Here is a 19,813-nt window from a genome sequence, read left to right on the forward strand (position 1 = left end):
CGGTACCTCTAACTTCTCCTCTTCTTCGGTCTCCAAGCTATGATGCTCATAACGGAACTGGCAAGGGAATTGTGAAACAGAGGCGAGAGTCACAATCAGATCGGAGTCGAGACCAAGTGGATGCTTTGCAAAACTATTGGGAAGTGCGCCTTGCCCATGGGGAAATTTACAAGGGAAGGGAGCTTCTCCGTTTTAAAAGGAGAAGCTCCTTGAGCGGCGCATTTCAAAATTCAAGAGAAACATCCCGATCGCATGGAAAAAAAGAGCAGCATCTTTCATTCTGAATTGTTATCCAGACCCCTGACTCACTGGCTCAGAGAGCAGAGCAAGACCAAAGAAACAATGCCAATGAAGAGATGAAGCCCCTTCTTCCGGAAAAGCAACCATGGGGAAAAAAACAAAACAATTTCAGTTCAACATTGCAGTTAAGAGAAACACACAGTCCATGCAGGAAACTACATGTTTCATGTTGGGGAAAAAAAGGAGTGAGCTGAGATAAGTGATGGGATTTCAGCTAGTGCTTCCTTATGCAAGTCTATCTTGCTCCATGTGTGTGATTCCTCATGGCTTCAAGTTTGTCAGCACGTCTCTCTGCTACACCACGATGACCCTGTTCACCCTGAGCTGCTCCAGCACCGCTCTCCTTTTACTACTGCAGAGCACCTTACCGTTCTTCTTGTTTTGGACAAGCACATACTGTAGCAGGTACTGTGCCTCCCGAGAGGCCGGCTCGTGTTTGTTAGCAGGCAGCTCAGGTCTTCAAGGTAGTAAATGGGGTTTAATGGAGTGAGGAGGTAAGCCCCAGCCCTGGGAGGGAGGCCCAGTCAGGCAGAGTGGAAGGGTGCTTTATGAGGTGTGAGAGGAAGGGAAACGGTGGGGAGGAAGAGAGGGCCAGGATCAATAAGGGCCGAGTGAAAGTTAATCACACCTTGTATTTTAATGGCATAGCCCAGCTGTCAGGCTCGATACGCGGGCCGACACTCCGAAAAGGTCAGTCCCCTCGTTCCCTGACCTTTCGAGAACAACCGCGGAAAATGTATGCAGATTAAGGAAATCTGAAAACAGGTGGGACTCTGCGCCGAGCTGGAGCTCATTCCGACTGCAGATTTCCATTCAGCTGCTCCCTATGCCAGCGAAATCCAGAAACAGGCTCCCGCCCAGCCCTCACTCGGGGAAAGCAGGCATGCAAGCGCCAGGGCAGGGATGAGAGGGCTGTGGGGTTCGATTTGCACCGAACCGTGGAGTAGAGCTTACGGCTCTGGACTCCCGAGTCACGCAGAGTCACGAGCGAGCTACTTCCCGCAAACTCAGCAATACCCACCGGTACCAAAAATGAAATTCATACAACGCGTACAAACACTGCTCAACAATAAACCTCTATATGTCGCTTTGATAAAAGCATCAGCCAAATAATAAAAATAAATAGAGCAAATAAATCAGCAGCAATTGCACTCTGGTTTGAGATTATATCAACCGTGTGAGTACCTAGTGAAGCCAATGTATTTATACAGCGTGTTTCTGTCTTTGGAACCAGGATATTTTTCTACACCTTTAGCATTTTATATGGCTTGGAAGGAGATTTTGAGGCCATTTAACTTTCTCTAGAAAAAATATTTTGCCAGATAAATTGTTTTGCCAGAATATTATACATTTAATTCCCCTACATACTATAACAATCATCTTCATAGTGATGAATCAATGATGCTTTATCCTAAATAACACAGAGATTATGAAGTGCTCAATGGGCTACCTAGTCATGATTTCAGCTTTATATCTCATCTGCAGGACTCTTAACCTCTTTTACAAAAGAAATAAACTCTTCCAACAAAGGCCAGCAAAGCTTCTTCTATATCATTTATATCACTGTGCTAATGCAACAGAGAACTATAGCAGCAGTTATATATATAGCAGCTCCACCCCGCCGGTTCGTCCCACAACACCTGGGTGCGAACCCGGGTCTCCGGCGCAACGCACCAGGGAACCAGCCCCACGAGCTAAAGGAGACCTCCCTCGGCCCAGGCGGCTGAGGTCCCTGCTACGCGCAGGGAGGGCGATGACGTCACCGTGCCCAGACCAGCTCCGCTACAAGTGCAAATCTCCATCACTGTCACAGGTCAGTAAGAAATGCTCCGGAGAGTCTTGGTCATGGCTATTCCAAAACAAGCTAATGATGAGGACTGTGTTGCATGCTGGAATTGTGGTCATCTCAGATCCCCATAAAAAGCCTGCATACCACAGTTTGACTCTTTATAGTAATCTTGCTGATTTCACAGCTTTTCAAAAGCAACCCATAGCAGTCTCCTGTCCCACTGAATGCTGACGCACAGAAACTGCGTTCGCACTTCACTGAACTCTGGATTACGAGCAGCTATGCACTGGATAGGAAAGGAGAAGCTGAATCTATGGTACATATGTCCCGAAGATACACAGCTCAGCACCCTGTCCTACTGCATCGAGTCTTCAACCTCCTGTACAGTACAGCCAGTCCCTCTGAACAAGTACAGGAGCTCTTCCTGTCTGGCACAGCTTGTACAGTAGGTCCTCCTGCTCATGTTCACACCTAGCGTTGCTAGGTTTTGCAATGGTGAGTATTCATCATGACAGTATTTGTTTTTTTTTTATAAAACAATGCCATGCATTTAGAGATACACATGATGCAATGTTTTTATGCTTCATTGGAGTAAGTTTATTTAGATCAGCCATTTCTAATTATGGGCAATTATCTTTGTGTGATTGTTGAACTTCATGCTTTGACATCCTAATGAATATCTGAAACTAAACAAAACATTGGTCTCTTTCTTTGTTAAGATAGAAGATATACTGAGAACCAAATAAATGTATACCCCTATGTATAGTTTTAGAAAAATAATGCATGCAGATTTTGAAATTTTATGGTGCTATTTGGAGCAACAGAATGAGTGTGATACACAGAATGACTTTGACTGCTGCTTAAGCCCTAAATCAGCTCATTAGGCAGAGAGCTGGCAGAGAGTTGATTGGGCTCAGGTGTTGTGATTTAACATGTTGGATGTCAAGCCTAGTGAAAAAGAAGGAAAAGCACAGAAGTGAACCAATATTCCATGCTTATCAAGAGAACAAGGCCTTTGTGCCATTTTTGTGTTGGAACAGCACCTCAGAAGGACTCAACAGCAGTGGAGCCATTAGAGATGAGTTATGTTTTTTGTCGGCCATCCTGATGGATGTCAGCAAGTGTTGCAGGAGTGCAGAATGATACACTGGTTCTCGTGCATCAAAGAAAAATTCTTGTGTATCAAAGAAAAACCACTCCATGGAGAGGTCCAAGTCTACTGTTCTAGGCAGGAGTGATTAGTTGCTACAGAACTCGGTCTTTACCCACTGATTGCAACCTAACTGCATGGCTCCACATTAGTCAGGTCCTGGGACCTGCCCTGGCACTCATTCCTGTAAGTTCATCCTGTCGTGACAATGTCGTCGTGTGAGTATATATATTTCTTTATTTTTCAATACATGTGGTGTTTTTTATCTTTCTAGCTATTGCTATAAAGCTATTGCTGTGCTAAGAAATAGCTTTAACTCCAGGCTTTTCTATAACAAGCCCTGAAGTCATAACAGTTTATAGAATGGATGAAAAGCATCTGTAAGGTCCACAAGGCACAGCACATTTCTGCCTTCTTCAAGCAGAGAGGTATACCAACACTGGCCTTTCAACTACTGAGTGCTCCTTCCTTCCCCTCTCACAGGCACCACTTTAACAAGGCTTCCTGGGCGAGTTTGCAGAAAGCAGTTACAGTAATAAGGCTCCTGAGAACGAACATTAGGATCTTGAAAGAGTCTGTTTGCGTTTCCAGACCGGAGCCCCTCCACGGCAGCGAGGCACGTCAAGACAGATGTGGCCTGGCTGTGGGACCAGGGCTGCAGATCGCAGCAGAGCACAGGCCCTGCTGGCCCGCCCAGGGCACCCACACCGATTTCAACAGTGCCTCTCTGATAAGTTTCCCTGTCACATTCGCCGAATGCTGCAATATTTTTTGATAAGGTCCGCTGCTAGTTTTCCCCGACCCCTGGCAGGGAGATCAATTTGAGATTGATTTTTAATGCCTGGAAGGAGGGAGTTGTTAGATCAATTTGAGATGGATCGCTCGTGCCTGTGGCGAGCTGCACCCCGCACTGCTCTTTTCCTGATAGCATCGCAAAATAAGAAAAGGGGGGAGGAATGACTCCATCAGCACAGGCATCAGCGTCTACATACAGATAAGATAAAAGCAGGGAAAGGTAAACGTCCCAGTTAGTATTACGTACACAGGGGATAAAATACACTCTTCACACACCCTCTCTAGTTAACAATTCTCAGTCATCTTGTTTCATAAATATTTAACTTGGATTTAAGTCTTCATGGTTGTAATGGTCGGTCTGGCCGCGATGAGGCGGGATGTTCGTATCTATTTGACAAGACCATCAGAATTAACTTGTAACCTCATCACAAGTGCAGTTTCCTGTACTTCACCACCCCCACCCCCTCCTTCATTTTACCATTTCAAAGTAACTACTTAATCCGGAAATGTGTTTAAATATCAAAAGCCTGATAGCACGAGCATCAGGGCGTTTGACACAGAACACAATAGCTGTAATTACATTGCCTTGCACAAAAGCACACAAAATACACCAACACAGCTTACAAGCATTCTCAAAAGAGCTGACGTCTGTAAATTTGATCCAAGAACTTGTTTGGAGATTGATGCGTTTTAATGGAAAAAAGATGTGACTGAAATTTGTATCCCTAACCTGTGAGATTTCAATATGCAGTATATATAGAAATATATGTGTATAAAATTTAAGGGATGCTAGTTTTATTAGCATCCCTGTCTGTAGATGGCTCTGTACTTGAGCTCCAATCAAAATTGAAAAACTTTGGGGTTATAATAATAATAATAATTGCTTACACTTATATAGCGCTTTTCTGGACACTCCACTCAAAGCGCTTTACAGGTAATGGGGACTCCCCTCCACCACCACCAATGTGCAGCATCCACCTGGATGATGCGACGGCAGCCATAGTGCGCCAGAACGCTCACCACACATCAGCTATCAGTGGGGAGGAGAGCAGAGTAATGAAGCCAATTCATAGAGGGGGATTATTAGGAGGCCATGATTAGTAAGGGCCAATTGGAAATTTGGCCAGGACACCGGGGTTACACCCCTACTCTTTTCGAGAAGAGCCCTGGGATTTTTAATGACCACAGAGAGTCAGGACCTCGGTTTTACGTCTCATCCGAAGGACGGCGCCTGTTTACAGTATAGTGTCCCCATCACTATACTGGGGCATTAGGACCCACATGGACCACAGGGTGAGCGCCCCCTGCTGGCCCCACTAACACCTCTTCCAGCAGCAACCTTAGTTTTTCCCAGGAGGTCTCCCATCCAGGTACTGACCAGGCTCACACCTGCTTAGCTTCAGTGGGTTGCCAGTTGTGAGTTGCAGGGTGATATGGCTGCTGGCTTAACATTCGACCCACATGTACAGCATACTGTCAAAACATCTTTTTTTCACCTTAGAAATATCGCAAGACTACGCCCTATGCTATCATTAACTGTGGCTGAAAAGCTGATCAACATATTTGTATTCTCTCGAATTGACTACTGCAATGCTCTGCTCCCTGGGGTATCTAAATCTACTCTGAACAAGCTGCAGTATGTCCAAAATTCAGCAGCCAGAATCCTGACCAGATCTAGTGCAAGTGTTCACATTACTCCTATCCTGGAGTCCTTGCACTGGCTTCCGGTCAAATTCCGCGTAGACTTTAAAATCCTCATGCTCACCTACAAGGCTTTACATGGCTTGGCACCTCAATACCTGTCTGAACTTTTATCGCCCTACTCCCCACCTCGCAACCTCCGCTCTTCAAATTCTGCCCTCCTTACTGTCCCCCAAGCCCGTCTACATTGTATGGGCGACAGGGCCTTCTCCTGCTATGCCCCCAAGCTCTGGAACTCCTTGCCCAAGGATATTAGAGAGTCACCTTCTCTAAACTCCTTCAAATCCAGACTCAAAACCCTCCTTTTCAGAAAAGCCTTTACTTAACTGCTTCCATTCTTCACCCCTCTGCTCTTCTTAATACCATCTTCCACGGTCTCCTCTATTGTTATTGTTGTATTGTTGTAATTATAATTGTGTCCTGTCTTGTGAAATTTTCTTATTTATTGTTGTAGTCTTCTTATTTATTGTTATTGTCATCCTGTAAAGCGCTTTGAGAAGCCACCTTTAAAGGCGCTATATAAAATAAAGTTTATTATTATTATTATTATTATTATTATTATTACGTCTTCTATTTGAGTTATGTTAAGATTAGCTGCTTTAAATATTTTCAAGAAATTGTACCTTTAACGAATTACATTTATCCAAGTAACTTCACAATACTTTTACTCAAATCAGTACTTTTCACACTACAACTAAATATCTCGATCTGCTTTGATTCTCCTTATACAGGACACGAGGGGCTATAAACTGCTGAGGTTTGACAGCCAAGAGGCCAGCACAAGCTAGGACCTCTGCCAAAAGACAAATACCTAATTGGATCCTTTCTGCAGTTAGATATAACAACTGAGGACAAATGCTTTTCCAATGATGACTGGGAGTGTTATCTGTCTATAGTGAGGAGCTATTTCCTGGAGCAACCTGAGTGGGGTGCTTTAATCAATGTCCTGCCAGGGATTTGAACCCCAACCCTCCGATCCGACTTGATCCCGAGCCTGAAATACCTCTGTACACTAGTGTGCTATGGACTTTTCTCATTCCTGACTCTGGGATGTCTGACTCTGAGTTAGTAAGGATTCAGTATGCTTTCAGGGCTGGATTTCCCATCTTGTTCTCTTAACCTCCACCAGTCCACCAGTGCTTGCAGACAGTCTGCCTTTTTTAAGTAATAACGGATCATCCTGCCATGCAATCGCAAAAAACAGCCCCTGCCTGGTGAAGCATAATATACTATAAAAAACTATTGTTTTAGCAGGCCTTGTACTGCAACAGCACCCTGCAGAGCACGGCAGATAAGTCCACATCAATATCTTCAAGGGAAGGTAATGGAAGGTATTACAATTACTGAAAATAACAGATTTACTTGTGCAAGGATCACATCAGAACCTCCATCCCATTTTCCAGCTGCATATTAAAAGCTCAGCACTGGATGGCACATTTTTGCTTGCCTAATGGCGTCTTACTCCTACCACACATCGAACATCGAACACCAGGTTTATCATTTGCATTTTATGGACAAGTCCTTGCATTTTGATTGAATCCAGGCCTAGGCTGGGATTCACACCAAGACACAAACTGAATGTTGCGAGAAATCTAAATTACCAGAAAACGTCCCTGTGTGTGAGCTCTCTTCCAAAATGTGGCAGCCCGTGATTATGCTAGGAAATCTCCTTTCATTTCCATTTTCATTTCCTGTTTAATTACTTACTGCTGTTCATAGCTTTTGGGGGCAACCTCTATATTCTGTCTTTTAATTATGGATTTAATGCATCTTCATTTAACCCAGAAACTGGCAAATTACACCACACATCTAAAGGCTGTGTAGTGTAGATTGAGGTGTTTCATTTTTCCCCATCAAAGTGTAAACAACAAAAGAAAGAGAGCATGAGGTGCGTTCAACCTTCCATCACAGTGTTCAGATATCACTTACATTGCATAGCCACTGGCCTTTGATCTACATTCAGTAGTACTTCGGATTACGGGTTAACTGAATATTAAAGCCCGATTTAACACTCAGTGTAACAGCATAATACCACCAAATGCTTTGACCTTACAAAAGTGGAACCTTTAATGATTAAATGCTTGATCATTACTACGTCAATCAGACAAGTCTTACGTGCTTCAGAGTTCAATCTATTTAAAACTAACAGTGATCTATGCAGAGTGCCACTTCATTTAATCAAGGGGAGCTGGTTTGAAAAGATGCTCTCTGATCGCCATCCCGCTGGACTACTTCAGAGTTAAGAGTCTCCTCTCCAGGTCCTCTTAGGTGCTGCCTCACCTCTGGGCTCCAGAGCTGCATGGCTGTTTGGGTCCGAGACGCTGCAGATGAGAACTCTCCCACTCCAGAAGCCTGGCCACATTCAGGCACACCAGATGGACCTTTGCTATTATTCCAGCCCTGGAACTTTACTGCCCTACCGCCTCCCTCACAGTAATACAGCAGATGACAGAATAGCACAATCATGGAGCACACACAGAGAAAAAAAAATGATCGTAAATGTGCTGGAGGAAAAGATGTTTGACAGTTTCGGCACAGAGTAATATAATGTCCAATGGCCCTAGTGCCCTGGCTTTCTCCCAAGACTGCGAGATGTTACCACTCAAATGTGGCTGTAAAATAAATTGCAAGTGGGAGAAAGCTTATACAACCATCTTTCACATGTATAATTTGCAGCTTATATCAGTCAGAGAATTCCACCCTGCCCAATGGCCAGATAGAAAGCAGAAGCCTCAGGGCTTTCCACAGGGAAGCAGGTGTGCTCATCAGCCCACTGCAGCCACAACGGTCTCTTCAGGACCCAAACAGCTGGAACACAGTCGAGCCAAACTGTTAGGCACAGCAGATATTCATGGACACAAACAACGTTCCCGCTGATGTGCTCAGCAGATGCTCTTCACTCTTCACTGTTTTATTCCGTAATGATTTGCAATATAAACATTTCCCCCTATTTTATTTCAGCTTCTTACATTTTATACCTCCCAGGATGCACAGTTCCATGACTTATATATCGGCGCTCTGGTCCAGCACTCCCTGCCTGACTCAGGCCTCCACCTGCACCACAGAAAAGAGCTGCAGGAACACTAGACTTCACTTTTTCACAATCTAGAGGCTCGCTCAGCTTTGTTTTCTTTCACTTCTGAGTGGGGAACCTTTTATATACTCGAATGAAAAATGAAATGTTTTCTCACTTTTAAGTCTTTTGCTAAAAGCTGTCTTTGTCTCCGACAGTGATGATTCAGTCTTCAACATCTCATTACACCCGAGACCTTATTTAAAAAGGAGTATCTTCACCATTGTGCTGGACTGTGGGATCTGAGACCCACATGTCTGCCACGTGGTTTCATTTTTTAAAAACAGTTATAGCCTTGTCACCGCAGAAGCTGTGTGATTTCAGAACAAACAGTATAGGGTAACCTTTCATTTTTCAATTACGCAGCCCCAACCCTTCCCTGCTTTGCTCTGTACTGAACACAGCAGATCACATCATTACTGGCGTTGGATAGCGAAGAGGGTGATTGAAATGTACTTGCCCTATATGACAGTTTACACAAGTTAAATGGTTTGTACAAAGCGTGCAGGAAGAGGAGGCTTTCTGTCTTCTCACCTGGCCTTTCATCACTCATCCAAACTCCCATACAGAGGGGGGAGAGACCTTGGCCCTGGCATTTTTTGCTGTTTCCCCATAAATCAGCAGTGATCCTTGTGCTGTAATCCCCAGCTGGGACAGACAGCCCCAGCTCCTGGACGGCATCCAGGATATGCAAACCAAGCGATTGTCACCTCAACCGTCACAACAGCTGAGCCCCTGTGATTACCACGGTAAAGAATTTGTGCTGGCATGGTGCACTGACGGCTTTGCACAGCACAGTAAACAAAGGAATTCTTATACGGTTAGGTATAGTCAGGATGAAACTAGATCTTAGGTGCATAGGAAAACGTTTCCTGGCAAGATACCACAAAAGTTTAGAATATACTTGTAAATCCCATAGTCCACTTGTCTACTTTGTTCCTACTGACTATTGTGTTGATCTGCACATACTTTTGTCCTATTTTACTCTACTCGCATACGAGATATTTTTTGCCTTTTTTTTGTGTATATTACCTCTTCTACACTGCATCTTGTGCAACATAACCTCTTGCATTTTGTAATCTCTTGCATTTTACAAGCACGTTACATTTCTGTGACTTTGCACAGTTCTCGTTTAAAGAGCTGATTCTGTGTTTTAGGATGGTAGCATAAAATGTTTTAGGTGAAAGCATCTGTAAATAATAACCCTTACCAAACTAAATAGATAATACAAAAAAAAACAGGACATCCCAAGGAAAAAGGGTCTTCCTCCACATTTCCTGTCCTAACAGGACAGACTGACGGCCCATTTCCTGTTCTAAAAAGGTGGGGGACAGCCCAGTCCAGCACTTTTGTCACTATAGTGTCGTCTCAGATACTCCACGGCCAGCTCTCCAGCTGCACGTATAAGACACACTCTGCTCAAGGTCAAGAGGTGTCAGAGGGGAGATGAGGTACAAAACATCACACGGATAAGAAATGTGTGCCAAGTCTTTATCTTGTTAGCTGGGAAGTCTCATAGTAAGCACTGCTAATTAACATACAGGCAGTAAGGCCAGCACAATTCCTCCATTCCTTTCACTGTGGGTGCTTGCTGCCTGTGTGGTACAGGTCGTGCAGTCTACCTGCAGCACATACAGCGCAGGTGTAGTGTGAGCACACTAGAGGATAATGTAACAAGAGGAAGGAAAGAAATCTTGATTCATCTTGAATATCATACAGCCATAGAGGCATTGAGTAGCCTTTTGTTTTTGTATGCTCTTGAAGTGGCTTTACAAACATCCATTAACCCACAACAAAAGCTTCATTTTGGTGCAAAGACCGTATTAAGAGGTCATGCACTGCACGATGAAGTCTAAAAGTACAGATACAAAGTATTAAACTACAAACGTAAGCTCTTAAATAATAAAAAAAAATGAGTTAAATAGTTATTGGAAGCACTCTAAATATGTGGAGCAATCTGATTCATCATGCTGTTTTTAGAATAAACACATGGTGAGGAGAGGTCATCCTGTGGCTATTTCTGGGCCTCTGATACCAAGATAAAATCAGAGTTATTTCGGGTGAGTTCTGCAATACTTGTGCCGTCTTCATCCGTGTTTTGAAAACACATCTTCCGAATTCTGGAAAACGGAGCCTGCCGAGGAGCCGTGCCCAGTTCTCCCCACTGCCCCCTCCCTGTCTGAACACGAGCTCGGGATACTATAATTAGCCTTGACTCCTCCAGCTCTCACCTCCCCTGAGCTCTGACCTTCTGCAAATGTTAAATGGCTGCTGAGCTTCAGCACAGCCGCCCTTAGCTGTCGAATGACCTCAGCGTCTTGCATACAATCAAACGCAGAGACGAGCGGCCACACACAGGCGCCCATCGCTGGCGCTCCGCACACCTCAGACTGAGGCAGTGCCCCCAGAGCCCCGGGTCAGAGACTCTGGAGAGGGGAGACACGATGGCCTCTACCCATAGAGAGGAGGAGGGCAGCAGCTCTGCCAGTCAGAGCCGAGGCAGGAACAGCGGACGAGAGGAAACATTTAAACCCTTTCTGAGCCCACGGATAAAACAGTGTGCCTGCATTTATTCTGAGCGGCTGTGTGGGAGGAACTGTGCGCTTGGTGATCCTGGGGGAAGCACAGCAGAGACTTGAGGAGTTAATATACGATTTAGAGAGCCGTTTCAACCAGCCGGGCTGAGAGGCTGCTCCAGTGGCCAGAAATGAATGACTCAAAAGCAGGAGGAGAAGGAGAAGAGTGACTGAAGACAGCGGACAGTTCAGCACTGTGAACCTTTCATGTTCCTCTCAGAGACAAAACAAGAGAAAAGTGGCCGAGGGAACATGGTGACCTGTGGTGTTTAGCGAGGTATCTACCACCATTACCCCCCGAGCCAACAAAACAGGTCCTGTACTCACCCGTACACTGTGCGGCCTGGCCTCTTCGGCCCCGCCCTGGAACGGCTAGACTTCAGCTCCCCGGCCATGCTTATATCTGGAAAAGAAAGAAGTCAGTGCAGCACTGGGAAGGCCGGTCTCTTCTCTGTAGTGAACAGTAGCTACAGTACTAAGTACAAGCCAACACGAATTTGGGTCCCCAGTTTCAAATAATAAATTCACAATCCCCCCAGAATGAAACTTTTTGTCTCATCTTACCTTTGGTAACCTGATGGGTAAGTACACTTTCTAAAATGATTAAGAAATATAGTGAAATTGTTCACTTTAAAGTTATATAGTTAATATGTCCCCATTTTCAGAAATGAACAAATTACTCCAAACAGCTGTCAATACCTCGGATACATTGTCTTTCAAAAGAACGGACATTCTGGTGTGCAAAGTCGGTAGAAACGTCTGGAAAAAGACTCAGATTAATTACTGCCAGAAGTGCTCAGGAGGATGAATGCCTTTGCCATCAATATATTTTCGCCTTTGGGTTTTCATTGCAGTTCTTGCTGACGTAACTCCTTTCAACCATAAAGATGTCCGGTTTGAGATCAATCAAGCAACACTTTAAAAATGCGTAGACACCTGTACCTCAGCAAGGTGGACAAAGTGTTTAAAAGGGGGAGAATACATCTGCCAGCTCCATCACAACAGAGACAGAAACTAAAGCGTATCACCAATAGGCTCAGGAGGCCATTAATCAAGCTCACAGCTACGTCAGTTTGAGGTGGCCAAAAACATTTTGATCCCCTTTGGGGCCGGACTGCACGAAGCTGTGCTCTCTGTCGGAGACAGAGACTCGTGCAAGACTCGTGCCACACAGCCTGCCAGGCCGCGGTCTCCTTCACGTCACCTGAGGGCCAGGCAGCCCCCCAGCCTGGAGAGAGGAGACAGACAGGGGCCCCGACTGCCAGAGACAGCTTGACCCTTCTCTGAGCCACTGAGATGCTGAGGGACAAAAGGGACAGATAAACGAAGTGCTTTCCTATCTAATTGCCCTCCATCTGCCAGCAGGAAATTAATTGCTTTCCACTCCCATTTATCAGTTCTCCACAACCCTTGAAAAGCCCAACATTTCCTGCTCCCTCCCCCTCCTCTTCACCCCCACACCGTTCTGCTTCTCCGTTCCCTAACGAGCCTCCTCACGCACACACCTGCTGTCCGCGCCGGCCTGACCCTCGCCCATCCCTCTGGAGCACCAGCTGGGGCTGGGCTTCCATATCAAATCCTGCCTCTCACTCGCAGTCTTGGCCCAAGTTTCTCTCCTTCTCACATTTGTGGATTTTCATTAACCGCGGCATCTGCCCGACAACTGCTCTGCGCCTTGGAAATTCATTATGATGCTGGAGCACCACTGCGCCGCACAGTCAAAGAAGAGATGAGGTCAACAGGGGGGCTTTGTCTAACTACAGAACAGCAGAAATACAGATCGGCTGGAGACAGAAATAGACTTTTTTCACCCCTGCTAGTTCACTTCTGGCCAATAGACCACAGGCCCTCACTGCCCGTCTCCGGGGGTCTCGGCTCTGACCACAGGCCCTCACTGCCCGTCTCCGGGGGTCTCGGCTCTGACCACAGGCCCTCACTGCCCGTCTCCGGGGGTCTCGGCTCTGACCACAGGCCCACAGTGAGCTCAGATTGCTCTGACCGCAGTGCCTCTTCGTTCCCCTTGTGTTATCCACGAACCTGTTCACCTCCCTTCCAGTGACTGAGACTCTAAACTAAAGGCCCGCTTTTTGCATGCGAATGAGCTTCTCGGCTGGATCCCCCGCCGCATTCTCTGAACGAGAGGTAATTATGATGCTCGGAAGTTGCTAGTCACCTGAGCAGCAGCCGCACAGCCAGGGTGTCGGGAGATTTGCAGGACTTCCTCACGACAGCGGCGGCTGCCTTCAGGGCGAGAGAGCCACAGACAAACCCCCCCCCAGAGGAAGAGAGCCGTCGGGCCCCCCTGACAGATGCAGCGGAAGAGCTATTGATTTCTGGGAAAGCGTGTGACAGACAGATTGATCCGTCAGCCCTGTCAAGCTAAGAAAAACTCTATCAGAGGCAGCAACCTCTGCATATAAACGCAACCCTGTTGGACACTGCTACATGAAGTCAACAGATCACGTTCTTCCCACTAGAATCAATACCTGATGATGTGCTGGTATCATAAACTAAGTATTTCCTAAATGGAGTGCTCAGTGGCAGGACAGATACAGAGCCAGGAACTAAAGACAAGGGAAAGCACTAGATATGCCAAAGATCCTTGGACATCAGTGTTGCTGCCTAGCAGGAACTTATTTTTCCATGACAACAAAACTGTGCCTAAGGCACATAATTCAGACAAAAGCTTCCGAAATGGGCTCTCGTCTGCAGGTCCCCAGCAGCCTTGCTCGCACCTCAGACCCAAGTCCGTCTCAAAGTCTCAAAGCTTTTGGGTGACTGGTCCTGTCATATCTAGCACGTCGGCTTTTTACTTTTGCAATCCTGCATTAAGTGAAGAGAGTTTCTCATCAAGAAAGAATTAGAATTAGAAGATCCAGTTTCTTCACTGCAGGAAGCAGCTCTTTGTGTGATAAAGGTAGGGCAATTTAAGAGAAAAAACATCTTGTACATTGTAAGTGGGGTAATGAGCTATTCTTTTGCCCTGCGTTGAGTGTCAGTGTGTCCCACACCACAGAAGAGGTTTGAACTTTCCTCCACTTTGAGGAAAAAATGAAGCTACACGAAAGTCAGAATCTGCAGTTAATCTGACTGAGTAAGGTACGGAAAGGAACAGCCCAGCTGGGATGTCTCATCTGGAAGCACGCCACTGTGTTCCTGGGACTGCTGTTATGTCTCTAGCTGATCTGGACATGCCAAGGAGCTAATTTAGAGGTTGACTCATTCAGTAGGAAGAACTTGAGTCTTTCATTTAATGGGGAAATGCAGAACTATAAGCTTCCAGTGGAGGAAGCTCTAATGAAAAGTCTCCAACAGATACCACACGCAATTAGGACTCGTCTGAAACGTGTAATTGGCTGAGGGCAGACAGGTCCTAATTGCTGGGGGTCACTGTGTCGTGTTTGCAGGCAGATTCTCTCATCAGAGGGTCCAGAGCACAGCTAAGGAATAATGTCCGTTACAAAAAGAAACAAGGCCTTGGGCAAATTAGTTACTATAATGCCGGGGACAGACGTGAATCCTAATCAGCAAGATCGAGGGAATTCTGATAAACGACCTGACTCCATAGCAGTGCCAATAAAACAATCTGCAACTTAAGCTGCTGTTTTTAATCACCTAAATGACACTTAGTGGTGTCAGGCTGAACAAGCCTGGCAGTTGACTTGAGCTTTTCAAGACTATTACTGCTTTCGCACATCATCTTAACAAGACCCAGGGGCCTGCTGTTTTCTCCCACTATGTCTTTATGCTCCTTGCTGGCTGCAACCTGACATTTAGGTAATGGTGGCGTGGAGCAGATTACCGATGTAGGCCGATTCCAGTTAGGATGTTTTTGCAAAGAAGTATGATATCCGACTAATCCTAAACAGCTAGTCAAAGTACCTGCAAAAGGAACAAAGGGGCATTTGACATCTCACTGAATTGTTGCGTAACCAGTAATAATTGATTTCTGCCATGCACAACCTTGTCATTAACGCAAGAATCACAGCAGTGCGACACTCCTGTTAAACCCTATTGTCGGTGCTTTTTTCTACTGAAATATCCACATAATACACAGTTCTATCAAAAAGGAGAAAAACGTGCTGTGTTATAAAAATCGAGCTGTTTAAGACATGTGGTCTGGTTTTCAACAATGGAAGAGAAACACTAGAAAACACCTCAATCTCTGTTTAATGCGACTCAAATTTAAAGGGGAACTGCAGTCCCAATTTCAGTAAATAAATCTCGGTAACAAAATAAATTAATTGACATGATCGGAAGAAAAATACAAATTCTAAATTCAGCACAAAATTGTGAACTTCAGTGTTTTAAGACATTTCTCAAAGCAACATCTGTGCAAAGCAAAGGGCTTGACCTCTGTTCCACAGCACTGTGTTTCAGAACATGGAGCAATGTACAATATGTGAGCAGACCGCCTCAGCAGAGAGGCAGTGAAGTACGTCTCTGTAGTTCCTCCTTGTGCCAAAAAGGTGCAGAAGTAACTTGTTTGGTACGTTACTTAAAGTTTTCCTGGGACATAACTGATGTTGATTATTAGTTAAATATCTGACGAGATCTGATACCATTTTGTATTACATCCAACTGCATAAAGGTTAGAAGAATGCCGGTAATGTAAAACTTTGAAGACCAAAGCCTTGCTAGATCTGAATGGTTCATTCTCCACAAAGCTGTCAGGTGGACATCCAAACAGGGGCTGTGACAATACTGCACCGCAAGCAGGGCCTGTCCAGCCAATCCACACTGGAGTCCCGCTGCGGCGACGGAGCGGGCTGCCTTTCTGTGAAAGCAAGCTGCTGTCAGAATGCTTGTTGTCCTTTCGGTAGGGGGGTTTTATGAATAACAACCATCTGTTTGCAGCACGGAGGTTTCCAATACTCCATCGGCCGAGATCAATATCGTTGTCGGGCCACACACAAGCATGAGCGGAGCTTGCTCACAGAATAAACCATGCATCACTTGAGGAGTAGTCCAGCCCATTCACCTCCAACTGTCAGCAGCGAAACTGCCTTTTAATACCTAGATGACTACGGACATTAAGATGGGGAGGTGTGGTTGCTCTTCCCTTAACAACAAGAGTTGTTAGCGATAACATGTATATAAAAAATACCTTTCATGGAAGTAATAAAAGCTAATCTCGGAATCTTACTTTGGCCAGAATAATTCCAGAGAAATTCCAAACAGTCTTTCCCCATGCAGCATGCTGTTCTCCCATTCCTTGGACAGACAAAGCCAGTCTGCTGCGATTCCCACTGAAATCCATTGGCAGGGATTTTGGTCAGTGCACAGACTTTGTCAGTGCTTCTATCTCGTATGGAGATGAGTTACTAGCCGTGTGACATTCTTTTCTGCCAACTGGAAAATGCCGTGTAGCACATAACATTTGCAGTCTCCAACAGCATAGCTAGACATTTAAAATATGGGGCTGTTCCAAGCCTGTTTCCCAGCAGTACCGGTTGTAGAGGGAAGGGAAATTGCATTCACTGAGTGGCAACAATAATAGCCAAGAAGAATTAAACGTTATTTCAACGGGAATATTCTTACAGAGAATGGACTGCCGCGGTTCTTATGTAGCACAGGACTATTACTGAGAGAACAACTTGGGATTTCATAAGGCTTCACTAAGCACCACTCAGACGGACAGCGAATACACGAGTGTCAATCACCTCCACTGCACAGCCTGCCCATTTCAGATTATCAGCAGCCCAGGTTAGTAGCTTAATTCCATCGCCTTTCATCTTTGAATGGCCAGATGAGGATCAGACTTGCTTTGTCAGGGAAATGAGCACCGCAGCTCCCACCAACACCCACTGGCAATTTACTGTTTATCACGAAACTACAGTGCAGTTCACTAGTGTTGACTGGAAGAGGCCTGAGACTGAGCAAGAGAGAAGAGTGTAGGGCGGAACGTGTATCCGCATTCAGCTTGATCCACAAAAGGTGAAAGTTTCTCACCTTCCCTGGAATTCTTCATACAAGTTACAATATTTCATATTTATTATTTTGGTTCATACGATAAACCTTTACTTGGATTCTTTTCAGATCCCCCAGGTTCTTAAAATACTCACTAAAAACATTTCTAATCGCAAAGAATGCTCCAAGCCTCGTGATCACAGTATTCACCCTACTGTTCACCTCAAACTACGACAACGTTTCTTGACAGAAATGAAAGACCTTGAAAAATCCAAATTGGCAAAAGAAATTTGCGAATGCAGTTTGATTTTCAAAACCCCGCAAAGCAGTTGGTATTAAAGCAATTGTTTAACTATTTTATAGTATTTCTCCCATTGTAAAGACGGTAAAACTATTCAGCAATCCTTAGTTGCTGAGAAGATAGCTAAAGTATTCTCTTCATGGAAAATTTCTTGTGATGCTGACCATATGTCTGAAATTAGGTATGTGAAAAGAGGAAAAACGAATAGGTAAAGTGAGAAAACATCTCCCTTGTGTTACGGATTCAAATCATTCACCTGCAAAACCCCATATGTTCGTACAAGTGACCAGCACAGGTGAGTCACATTTTACACAGAGTATAGAGAGTATAGTGCTGTATTTGAAACAGTGGAAGACAGCAAATCACAGCCTCTGCCTTCTTAGGGGACTGTGAACTGTCACACTGCCTGGCACACTGAGAAAGCACACTGCTGGGATCACAGGCAGGTAACTCAGCTGCTACAAACCTGACAGGAAAGACTTGTCTTCTTTTATTAAGGGATCAAGGTGCATTCCTCTGTCTGTCTGCACAGCTGAAGAGAATGGGGAAAAAAGCATCACCAGCACCAGCTGCTCACAAGAGTTTTGCCCTGTCTCAGGCAACAGGCAAAGAGTGACAGCTGAAATGCTACAGCATTTAGTAATTGGGCGAGTACCAGTTTCCACTTAAAAAAATCCAGGACCATCTTACGCCACTACACGGCCAACTCCATCAGGTCTAAAACTACCTTCTCCCAGGCGCCTGGGCTGTGTGGGTCTGACCTCGCTCCAGAGAGCTGCACTCTTCCTGCACAGCTCCCTGCCCTCCGTGTCAGGTGCACGGTTACTCAGCCAGACAATGACAGATTCCCGCGACTGAGAAAGCGATCGGACACTTAAGAGCTCTGAACCCTCCCCATGCACCCCCGATCCCTCCCTCCCACCCTGCCTGCATGACCACAGCAGACTGTCTGCTTCCCAAAAGCACGCTGCACGAGCGTGAGGTGAGTAAACAGCAGGGGAGCGGTCATCCCCTCTCTGACTGCTGAACTCTTCCAGCCCGCTGCGCTGCCACCGGTCAGGCACTGCTTTCCCGGGGGTGCCTGCTGCCATGCTGCTTTGATCCACTGAGACAATGACGGGAGACAGAGAGAGAGGCAGAGACCATGTTATACTCACATCTCGGGCTGCGATGTTCACTCTTGAACAGGGTCATAGCAGGGATGGAAGCACTAGAGACAGCTGGAGACACCTCGAGCTAGAGACAGGAGGCAACTGGAGTCTCACTCCTGCTTTCTCTCTCTCTCTCCTTTCTCTTCCGCTATCACACACACACACACGGAGAGCAACTACCCCAGAGAGCACACTGCTCTATTACTACTGAATCAATGACAGTGCTCTGAAGACTGTACCAGCAGGGCGTACCATCTCTCAGCTGCAGAGGGGGGGTACAGGGCCCTCCCATTGTACGAAATGCAAGCAGGGAGGGAGCCACCGAAGCAAGAGAGGGGGGTGAGGAAGGGGAACCGTGCTGCTGGATTTGCTTTAGAACCGAGTGTCTTGCCGAGTCTCGCAGCCGAAGGAATCCAGCCCTGAGCGTCACAGAAATCCAATCCAGTCTGTGCTGAGGGCTCTCCCAGCCAGAACAGGAAGAGAAGCATCTCGAGAGAAAACTGCAGGCCAGGCAGAGGCAGAGCAGCTCAGTGATGGGATCTGAGGACCTGGATTTCACTGAAAGCCAGCAGGGGCCTGCAGAAGGACTGGGCACTACTGGGGATGGTTTGAAACTGGCAACCTGTTTGCTTAGAAAGCAGTGCAACAATGCTCTAATAAGTCAGAGGAGCAATTCATTGCAAATTTAAAGAAATCTATAAGCAATGAGAAGAAACAGGGAGGAGCATTTTAACAGCCTTCACTCGCTCTTAGTAAACAAAGGAGCCCCTCTAAAATAAAAACTGTTTTTTTTCGTATTGCAAAATTCCTAACCTTGCATGAAAATAGTAAAAGTAAGGAGGTAGAGTATGAAATTAATCTGCCTCCTAATTGACTGCAAAATTAATTTCCCCGACATGACGCATTGTTGAGTCACACTGATGAAAATGGGTTAAAGGTTCATAGTTTTCCCTACTTGAATTTCTCACTACTCCCTCAAAAACAAACTTTTTCGAAGCGTTGAGGACTCAAGAAATCGGAGTAAACAACAGGGACGCTGCCCCAGCCCACAGCGAGTCACGTGACAC

General features: G+C 45.7%; 1 protein-coding gene across 5 annotated transcripts in view; it reads right to left on the bottom strand.

The window, feature by feature from the left end:
- Positions 1–19,813, bottom strand: part of LOC102689501 (RNA-binding Raly-like protein) — a 64,976-nt gene that overhangs the window by 44,081 nt on the left and 1,082 nt on the right. For 2 of the 5 annotated variants that reach the window (XM_069181407.1, XM_015368170.2), the window contains exons 1-2: positions 18,753–18,961; positions 11,712–11,787 (exon numbers count right to left, since the gene is read on the bottom strand). In XM_069181407.1, the coding sequence (XP_069037508.1) occupies positions 11,712–11,787; positions 18,753–18,789 (113 nt within the window). In that variant the 5' untranslated portion in view covers positions 18,790–18,961. Of the gene's footprint in view, positions 1–11,711; positions 11,788–18,752; positions 18,963–19,813 lie in introns of those variants that run through there. The other 3 variants (XM_069181406.1, XM_015368171.2, XM_069181408.1) reach the window with 3 other exon arrangements.

This window comes from Lepisosteus oculatus, chromosome 20, assembly GCF_040954835.1.
Source record: "Lepisosteus oculatus isolate fLepOcu1 chromosome 20, fLepOcu1.hap2, whole genome shotgun sequence".
Taxonomy (NCBI): domain Eukaryota; kingdom Metazoa; phylum Chordata; class Actinopteri; order Semionotiformes; family Lepisosteidae; genus Lepisosteus; species Lepisosteus oculatus.